At 40.5% G+C, this 10,173-nt stretch overlaps 1 protein-coding gene across 1 annotated transcript; it reads right to left on the bottom strand.

Annotated features, from left to right (window-relative positions):
* Positions 1-592: 592 nt before the first annotated feature.
* Positions 593-9,891, bottom strand: taf7 (TAF7 RNA polymerase II, TATA box binding protein (TBP)-associated factor). Its single transcript, XM_020635739.3, has 12 exons — positions 9,704-9,891; positions 8,863-8,939; positions 8,678-8,756; positions 8,035-8,168; positions 7,701-7,821; positions 7,490-7,548; positions 6,933-7,005; positions 6,164-6,277; positions 4,521-4,715; positions 2,299-2,411; positions 1,633-1,692; positions 593-1,240 (listed from the first exon to the last, which is right to left on the bottom strand). The coding sequence occupies exons 1-12, from the start codon at positions 9,720-9,722 to the stop codon at positions 1,196-1,198; spliced, it is 1,089 nt and encodes a 362-aa protein (XP_020491395.1). The 5' UTR covers positions 9,723-9,891; the 3' UTR covers positions 593-1,195.
* Positions 9,892-10,173: the final 282 nt, after the last annotated feature.

The raw sequence follows: 10,173 nt of genomic DNA, 5'->3' as shown, positions 1-10,173 counted from the left end.
TCTTCACATTGCATTGGGAAACAATTAAATCGTAAGCAATGAACTTGCATAAATTAGAATTGTTGGTTCTACAAACTCATCAACAAGTTAAAGCGTCACTATCACAATGATGTTAACCTTGTTTTAAGAGGGGAAAAACAAGTTTATATTTTGCGTCAGTTGATTTTAACATTAGAATTTTATGCCTAAAAAACTGAGCACTTAAAAAAAAAAAGAATGCGTCCACATTCTCTTTATTTTGATGACTTCTTAAACTAAGGGGAAGTTACATCAGTGCAAGAAATCAAATGTGATTTGGGTAAACTAGATAACCAGGGAATCACTCCAAACCACCCTTTTTTAAGAAGCTAGCAGAACTATTAAGAAGATGTTACTTTACAGTTTAACTGATAGAGGGTAAACTGTGGTTGGGTGGGAATTTGTCCTTTTTAACCCTCCAGGATGCAGGTGAGGAAGGGAATATAGAGATGAAGTCTTTCCCCTTCAAGGAGACCCCTGGGGACCTTAAATATATGTGGTAAATTATGGCTAGAGTTAAATATGTTTTATCCTGTTAAAAAAATCAACACATGAAAAAAACGGTTGTACAATATTAAGCATAAAAAAGTAATATAATTTAGTTTAACAACAGCTCACATAATTTGACCATTTTTTAAACATTGAAATTGAATCTATCTTGCTGCATAAACTCACAATCTCACACTTACTGCTTTGTGACAAACTAAGACTTGCAAAATGATCAATTAGCTGTAACTTGAACGTCATCCACAGAAGAGAGAAATGAATGACAAGAATTCAACTGCCAACATGTATAAAACTGCAAAGGTTCAATAACACTTCTTGAGTTTCCGATTCTTGAACATTTGTGTTTCGTGATTTATTCTTCTTGAAGGTGATGAAATTTAACCTCACACATTATTAATGAAAACATAGACAGTGTTTGCAGTTGAAGCCAACATAAGGCTTTAATCAGAACAACTAACAACATGTGTTCCACTTCATAAAACACTGATGTTTGATACAGAAATGAGTATGCTGTAAAATAATGCATAGAAATGACCAACTAAAAGGAATGACACAGCAAGTCAGCTCATAAAAACTTGAAACTGGATGATGGCTCTTCTTCTCCTCCTCCTCCTCCTCTTCACGTTTGCTAACTAGTGGCTGAGGATGACATGATGCTGCCCCCTGGTTGTCACTTCTCTATCAGAGAGTCCAGCTGCTCCTGCAGAGAGGCCAGCTGTTGGAGCAGAAAATAGAAGGCTTGATTGATATCCCCAAAGTCCCAGGGTGTAATTGAAGGGTAAGTGGACGATGATTAACATGTCTTTCCAAATTAATTCACTGCCTTCATTTGTCAATACAAACAACGACCCCAGACATTGGGTGGTCACTGTGTTAGAGCTGCAAAAAAAAGCACTCCGCTGCTAGCTGCTGACATGTTAAATATCACATCATCTAGTGTGATCTTTGCTGGTTAGTCAGTCAACTGTATACAAAGGTCAGGGAGAACAGAATCGTCTACAGTATTTTACACTCACACAAGATAAATTCATGCAAAGTGCTGAACGCTGTAGAAAGCTCACAGCACACCACTGATCCCCCGTTTTCAAGAAAAAAAAAGATTCTTACCTGCTCCATCTCTCTCTCCTCCTGCTGAACAATCTCGTCCAACAAAGCTTGGAAGCGGTTCTGTGCGAGGAGAGAGACAAACACGATTTGTTCTGAGTCGACATGCTGAGCCTCATTAAATTGTGACGGCTTTAAATGGGTGTCTGCTTTGGCCGCTCGTGTCCCTATCTCCTCTCTGACAGAAAGGCCACTTGGAATGCCAGTCAGAGACAGCTGACCTTTTCCCTGCGACTGTGATAATAACGACGGGAGAAGGGGCTCTGACGCTGCCAAAAAGCCGGCTACATGAAAGCTCTAAATAACAACGTAAAAGGGCCGTGTCTGCTTATGTTTTCGCTTATTGTAGTCCCAGCTAAAGAGCGCTTGGCGGAGCAATGCATTTTCATGCGATTTTTCTGCATAATCATGCTTATACAGCGAAAGAGCTGACAGGGGGAATATGCAAAGATTTAAATTTACTAAAAAAAAAAAACCCCTACATAATGGCCTCCAACACTGAGTAATCAGTTGTTTTTTATGCTTTCACATCACCGTTGAGAGCACTTACGCTGCATGAAGACTTCTGCCCCCAAGCTCATCTGCATGTTCTTGTTTATGTTTCTGTACATGCAGACCTACTTTCTGAACAACTGTGAAAAAGCATTTGTGTGTTTGTTTACTGCTTACTTTGAGGGCCTGGTTTTCCACTTTCATGATGAGCTCCTCCTGCTGTTTCTTGCGGGCACGGGTTTCCTGAAGCTTGCCCTTGACGCTGTTGATTTGCACCTGATACTCCATAACTGCAGGGAACAGCAAGAGGTGCATATGTTATGATAAAAAAAAAAGCATAAATGTAATTTACGTTTCTGCTTTCTTGTGCATGCGGAGTACACAGCCAAAGAGAGAGAGGGACAGAAAGAGAGATTACGATGTGACATAATGAAGAGCCAAGCACTATACTAACAAAGCCATGAGGACAAGATATACGCCTTCACTTGCTGAACCACCAGGATGCTTCCATTTCAATTTGACAAATTGCAGTTAATGGGAACAACAAATCCATTTGAAAAGGACGTGAGCCAGCAGGCCAAAGCACTAAAAGACAACTAAATCAGTCTGCTCTGCGTTCCACCTAGGGTTCTCATCGAATGCAGCTAAAGTGAGATAAGCAACAACCTGTGGCTTCATTGCCATTAACTATCCAATTGTTTCCATCCTCTATTCAGCCAACTGACTCTCAATCCTCTGATACAGACCATCTAACAAGCAATCTATCAAGTGAGGAAGATCCCCGCAGGTCAATTTCATACAGCTTCACAGCTATTCCAACCACACGCACAGCCTGACCTCAACACATCTGGAAAGGCTTTGGCGGGCAGCTCCGTTGGAGATGACCACTACTGTTGCTGACTGACTGCTCTGTGTATGTAGATAAGGAGGCATTGAGCTGTCAGACTGGACAGCTGTCTGAGCTGAACGCTGAGCCACAACACCTGTCGGGCGGGTTAGGAGAAGAGGAGAGCTGTCAGTTTTTGCATCTCAGCAGGCCAGAGTAACATGTGAATTAAAGGGCTACTCATTTGATTTTGTGTATATGTGTGTATGTGTGTGATGTCTGACCCAGAAAACTCAGCTCTGATTACAAGTTCAGACACCTGGCTGAGGCTATTTGCATGAAATTAAATCACCTGCAGAGGTTTGATTTAATTATTTGTTGAACTGTGTCCCTCTAGAAACCGACATGTCAGGTTCCTCAGGTCTGTTTGCACTGCCACTGTAAACACAGGTTAGTCTGCATTCACAGTGAAGTATTGTGCTAATTGCAAGCTTAACAGGAGAGATTGCATAATTCTCATGCTGTTCTTACTTCATCCTCATAGGTATACTACAGAGATGCCACTGTCAGGAAATTTCCCTCTTAATACATTTTTGACAACAGCGTTGTTACTGATTTCAGTGAAGAATCTAACAAGAAATACATTTGCAGATTCCACTCACTCAACTCCCCTGCACAGCGCCAACTTACTTTTACTTTATATTATCCAGAATTAGGGCAGCTGTGGATCAGTGGTAGACCTGGTCGTCTCTCAACTGGGAGGTCGGGGATCGATCGCGAGCTACTGCACATGTCGATGTGTCCTTGGGCCAGACACTTGACGCCAAGTAGCTCCTGCTGCTATGTCGTTTGAATGTGTATGAATTGATTAATTAATACTGATGGACACTTTCCATATCAGCCTCTGCCGTCAGTGTTTGAATGGGTAAGCGTAAAAAGCACTTTGAGTCGTCAGAAGCTTAGGAATATGCTCTACAAGCTCAAGTCCAGATACCATTCAACAATCGTCTCTTCTTCCTCTCCTCATAGGATAAGTAAACTCTGACTCCTACTCTATAATGTGGCTTGTAAATGTGTATAGATGGAATAAAATAATACTAATGGGCACCTTACATAGCAACCTCTGCCATCAGTGTGTGAATTGGTGAATATGACCTGAAGTGTAAAAGCAGCTTTTTGTAGTCTAGTAGACTAGAGAGCGCTATACAAGTCCAAGTCCATTTGCCAAAAAAACAGCAAAACAACTGTAGGGTGTCAGCCAAGTCATGTTATATGTGCAATCCCAGAGTCCTGGTTAAACTGACCACTGCTGCAAGCTCAATATCTACATTGAGACACATTTTCCAGGAGACATTATGCATGTACACTCTCAGTTTTAGTGCAGATGACACAAACATGTGTCTTTCACCATTTGCATTGTGCACAGATATCATGCATGTCATTATAATTGTTCACCGCCTTTGAGAGCAACCATCCCCATTTCCAGAACCTAAAACATTTTCCAGAACAACTGTTCCAAACTTTTATGCGCTCACCGAAGTCTGTTGTTCCTAAACTTCTTCTCTCCACTCACCTATCTGGTTGTTCCTGTCGCTTTCATTCTGTGCAGGATCAGACTCGTTGAGTTTTTCTTGAAGCTGTCGGACCAGATCATCCTCTGTGTCCATGATGTTCAGGTCCTCGTCCTCGTGACGGTCCCCTTCGTCTTCCTCGTCCTCACTGGAGCTGCTGATGTCGTTGAAGATCTCCCTCAGTTCGTCGCGCTGGGCTGGTCATGCGGAAAACACATTAGTGTTATTAAGAAGATGCACAGAGATGGAACCAGCGAGGCTGTCGGACACTTTCTTGAGTTTGACAAAGGTTACATAAACAAGAGTGTAGAGGGAAAAAAAAGATGATGGTTGAATAAGAAACCTATCAGGAAAAATGAATGTGGACAACATTGCTACTCATGATGCCTATCTTACACTACACATTTTCCTCTTTTTTTTTTTACTGTGCCAACACATATTTTTAGAAATATTACTCATGCTGCTCATGCACACCAGTCTCTGAGTGCAACAGCAGTCCAGCACAATTGCACTGTGCACCAGGAGCTACAAAGGTCCTCTGGTGAATTTAAAGGCAAAAATAATTAAGTCCAAAGAGTAACTAATGCTTGAGTGAACTCTATTTCTATTTCAATCCACTGGGGCAGAGGGCAGCAAGAGTGACAAAGGGGGGGGGGGAAAGAAACCTTCACTGGTGAGGGGAGGAGGGTATAAAAGAAATCATTGCGCATTTTAAAGAAGCCGCACACGAATAGCTTCACCAATAAATCAACTGTTTTAGGCATATTGAAGGTTTATCAGTATTAATATTTATGTCAGCCAATAAGGGACAAGAAAATCCACAACACAAATGCAATCCATACCTTTAAAGAGTGTTAGTAATGTGAAGAGGTTTTTATTTCATTTTAAAATGTACCACATTTGACAGATTTCTGCTGGCTATTGTTATTCTCGTTATGACAAAAGATGTAGTTTAAAGACGTGGTGCAGTAGTGAGGGATCATCATGAATGACGTTATGTATAAAGTCTAATGCAGGTAAGATTATGTTTTTTTTTTGTTTTTTTTTTAAGATTTATTTTGGGCTTTTCGTGCCTTTAATGCAGAGAGAGGACAGTGGATAGAGTCGGAAACCAGGGAGAGAGAGCGGGGAATGACATGCGGAAAGGGGCCACGGGTGGAAGTGAACCCGGGCCTACCGCTCGAGACGAGAGTCTCAATACATGGGACGCGCGCCCTTACCATTGCGCCACCAGCGCACCCCAAGACTATGTTTTTTAATTGACGTTTTTGTTTAGTCACTCTGATGACTAGGCTACAAAAACAACTACCGTTAAGTTTCCAGACTTCATTCCTCACTCTCCAAAGAAAGAAGGTGTTTCTTGTTCAGCTGACAGGTGACCAAATGAAACACAAAGTATCCTGCTTCAAATGCATAGTTCTCCGTGTTTAAACTTTGTTGGAAACATTAGGGATTATATAACTACAGGCATGGTAGTTGTTAGATATTTGTAAATGTAATTGTAACGTCTATCTCTTAGGAATCCGTCTAAAAAAATCTTCTTTCCTGGTCATGAGACAAGTACTATTGTTATGAACTTTTTAAACTATCAAAAATAAATCGCTGAGAGCTTCAGGAATACAGAATGTATGTTTTTTTTACTTACCAGAAGAACCGTGACCCATCTTATGTCCTGAGGTGCCCGGTGACGAGTCCAGGTTGGCCAGAGAGCCGTGCTGATCAGCTTCCTTGGACTCATCTTCTGCTATGATCTCCCACCCTGAACATATTTAATTAAGGTCAACATCCCCTCTGTGGATTCTTCTCCACTCTCAGAAGTCCCACTCTGAAAAAGACTTGTGATCTACCAAAACTCTCACTCCCCCCAAATTCCTCTTTGAAGTCTACTTGAAAGGTAAAATCCACATGATGCTCCACAGGAACTTCCTTCATTACAGTGTCATGCCCATGTGTGCTGCTGTATGCAATGCTTAAACTATAATTAGAATCTAGCTTCACCGTGACCAACTAAGCAATGATAATGAACAGTCTATCTAAATTAACACACAGCAAGCAGCCACTCAACGTGGCCCTGCTGTGCTCTTATTCTGTCAGGCGAGTTTAGACTTTCATTAGAGCGCTAATAGCTTCTTCGCAAAGTGCATCTCTCTCACAAAGGCATCGGACAGAGTCAAGTCAGGTGAGCCAGAGAGGAGTCAGGACTCCTGCTAAGGCCCTAAATCTATCTATTTGGGTTGTTGGATGGGAGTGAGGTTTTTTTTTTATCAAAGAGGACAGAGGAGTAATAAAGCTAATAACACAGCAAAGGGGTTTTAGTGTTGTTTTGTTTGGCTTTGGTACAAAGCCGGTTGGTTAGCTTTTAAGGCTTTGTAAAATAGACGTGCAGAGAAATCATAGGTGTCTTAGAAGGATACGGACACTGACAGCCTCCGCATCTGTGCTCAACAATCTCTTCACTTCCTTTTCCACGTCCGGAGATTCAATGTACTGTGAGTGAGAGAGAGAGAGAGAGAGACAGAGAGAGAGAGATTGTGTTACATGTAGCGTTAGCAGCATCTCTCTACACACAAGCACGAAGGCAGCAGCTGGCCACATGCCAGGAAGCACATTAGCGATTAAAAACAGAAGGGGGCCAAATCAATATGGCCCGGCACTGCATCCTCATGAAGATTTATTCTGAAGACAAAGAAGACATGAAGTGCTCAAGCACATTTTCTTTCACTTTGATCAAAGCAATAGTGAGATCGCTATTTTTTTTTTGCACTCCTTTGGGGGCAAACTAAGATGGAAAGGCTTTATTTATATGCAAATCTTCCGACTTCACTTTCACCACAGTTCCTTATTTATGAAATGTAAATGTCTTGTTGGAAGTGAGCTTTGGAATGAGATGGATGCCGAGACACGATACTAAAAGAGAGAGATGGGAAAGGGGAGGGGAGTGCACGCTAAGGAGGGCGAGGAATGTCAAAACCTTTTTTTTCGCAGTCTTCCGAAATCTTCTCTTGCGCGTGTTCTTCAGAGGGCAGGTAACTGGAGACCAGAACAACAGGATTAGTGGAGTGAAAATACCTCAATAAGCTATGGTGGGCAGAACATGCACCCCGAATTGCTGATGTGCCAACTTGTTATCACTAACAGCTCAGAGGGCTGTTGTGTGTAGATTTTTCTTTTTTTCTACTTACTGCCGTGGTTCCAAACGAATTTCTTGTCCTTGTCTTTGTCTTTCTTCTTGCTCTTTGGGTCGGTGCCAGTTGGCTCCTCTAAAGGAGGGTAAAGGTCTCCATCTAGTGTACACACCAGCATCTAACCCAGGGATTGAAGCAGGAATCATAAATTACTTTGCATTCTGCTGAATAATGTGGATGTGCTTGTGTTATAAAGGACAAGGAAACGCTGCAACAAAATAAAAAGGATGTGCCACGTACTTTTCAGTCCCACTTGTCATCCTTAACGTGAACAAGAAATTTATCCAATGAAGTTGACGAACCTTAATGCAGAGTCAATGCAGTGGTTTACCTGGCAAACATCAGCAGTCTTGTAAAATGTCTTCTTGTCCACCGTTTTCAGAGACTCAATCATACAGGGCAGATCGACCAGCTTGCAGGCCAAAGGGACACGGTCTACTCTCACTATGCCATGTCGACCATCAGCTACAAATAAGAGAAACAACTTGATTGATTACAATGAGATGTGGTGTGTAAGATTAAAGTAGCGATTAGCTCTAAGACACTGCAGTCACTTTTAATCTTAACCACGGGGAGTTCAAATGTAGGCACAAAACACAATTTTTTCGATGTGTAGCACATTGTTTATTTGGTAGTGGAGGCGTAACATTTGACTTTTGTTGTCAAATTCCAGTAGACGTTTTCCAACGAAACTCAAGTCACATTTCTAAAAATTGGCCATATAACTGCAGTTAAAATGATGCTAAAACTTAAAATGTTTGTGAATTCAAATAGTCCAGAAGAGCCGGTATCAACATACATCAGTCAACCGGAATTACAAATTAAAGGGCAGAAATATTGAAGCTGCGGTTTCAAATGTATAATCAGACAGCTTCTTTATGATAAATATTGGCATATAAACTAAATTGGACTAATTGAAAGCGATGACACACAGGTAAGATATAAATAATAAGACTAGTGATAAACCAGCTTACGGTGCAATTCAATGGTGAGTCTGTCTTTCATGTTCATACTGCTAGACTGGGCAATCCGTCTTACCGTTGAGGCATACTCCTGTTAAAAAAAAAGAAAGAAAGAAAGAGGAATCCACGTTTGTTTCAGCAGCAATCGCATAAAAGTCGTATAGAATAATCAATTTCATCCTGTTCACCAGTCTTACCGAAGGAAGCCTCAGGACAAACTGGCTCTCCAGCTCATAAGGAGCATCCTCCTTACTCTTGGAGCCGACCTTCCCAGCTACAATGAAAAACAACAACAAAACAGTGAACAAAGTGATCAAATAACGTCTGTTAAATAAAACACACCATGAGCTGTTTAGTTCAATCTATGTGGTTTCAATATTAAACATGGTTATCATATTGCTTAGTAAAACATTTAGATGTACAGCTGTAAGTTAAGACATTGCCTTTTTTTTTTTCCCTGTTTTACTTTTGAGTACTTTCACTCAGATTCCTCAAATGGATCTCTACACAGAGCTAACCATCTAATGAAGAGCGTTTTTTTTAACTTAACCTCACATACAATTTACATTTTCTTTTAATTCTTTAGATATCTTAAGTGTTTTTAGAGATTTCATATGAAGGTTTTGCAGATTAGTTGATAGGAAGTAAATAAAATCTATACACAAGGACTAGCTGAGTAACCTGCAAAGCAATTAATACTTAGCACTGGTTAATACATATTCCTACTAAATGTTAATCCTAGAATAATGTATATTTAAATCAAACAGGTTTATAAACTCTAAATAGATTGTAATAGTTCAGTTTATGTAACATTAAGAAAGTGTAGCAGAGTCACTCAAACAAGCTTGAAATGACTCTAATGTATGTATAGTGGAACGACCGATATATCATAAGTCTGATCTGTTATTAATGGTATATACAATAACTTAAACAAACATTGCATTATCACAATAGACATGTTGACAAAAGAGAGGGCTAGCCATCGTTAGCTTAGCAGGTAACGCTAGACTAAATTATTGGCATAGGATTTGAACGTACCTTTCTGTTTAGATGTCATCTTTGTCTATGTTTCAGGACAGCACTGCTGCATAAATGTGCAGGAATGACACAATAAAAGACAAATAGGCTGTAGTTGATTAACAATTTAGTTTAAAGCCCAAAAGCTAAAAACGCGAAGCAGACATGGCTGAGACGATGCTCCTGAACTCGTGCTGCATTCAGGTCCTCCTCGGATTTTTTTTTTTTTCACTTTTTGGTATTTTTCTAAAAGCACCCATGTCGAAGGTACAGGGTGACGCACTTACAGACCAAAAACAATTCCAACATTACTCAATTGAACAAAAGCTTCTGATATAGTGGTTAATTTTTCTGTACCTAATTTTTGATTGTGATTTTGTTTATCATGCTATCGGATGCTGCGCAATACAGCAAACAGTCAAACGTCTCTTGTTTTGTTTTAGTCTGACAGTCGTCAAAAATACAAGGAAAAGACGGTAAATAGTGGAGAA

The sequence above is a fragment of the Labrus bergylta genome, chromosome 9, assembly GCF_963930695.1.
Source record: "Labrus bergylta chromosome 9, fLabBer1.1, whole genome shotgun sequence".
Taxonomy (NCBI): Eukaryota; Metazoa; Chordata; class Actinopteri; order Labriformes; family Labridae; genus Labrus; species Labrus bergylta.
The sequence above is the reverse complement of the archived record's forward strand: the minus strand, read 5'-3'. Positions and strand labels throughout refer to the sequence as shown.

Bases quoted from the DNA above. Each gene is read 5' to 3' on its own strand.
- taf7 (XM_020635739.3), bottom strand. The intron at 7,822-8,034 runs GTAAACCACTGC...TCCCTGGGTTAG, and splicing joins AGACTGCTGATGTTTGCCAG to ATGCTGGTGTGTACACTAGA. The intron at 4,716-6,163 runs GTAAGTAAAAAA...CCGCATGACCAG, and splicing joins GATGGGTCACGGTTCTTCTG to CCCAGCGCGACGAACTGAGG.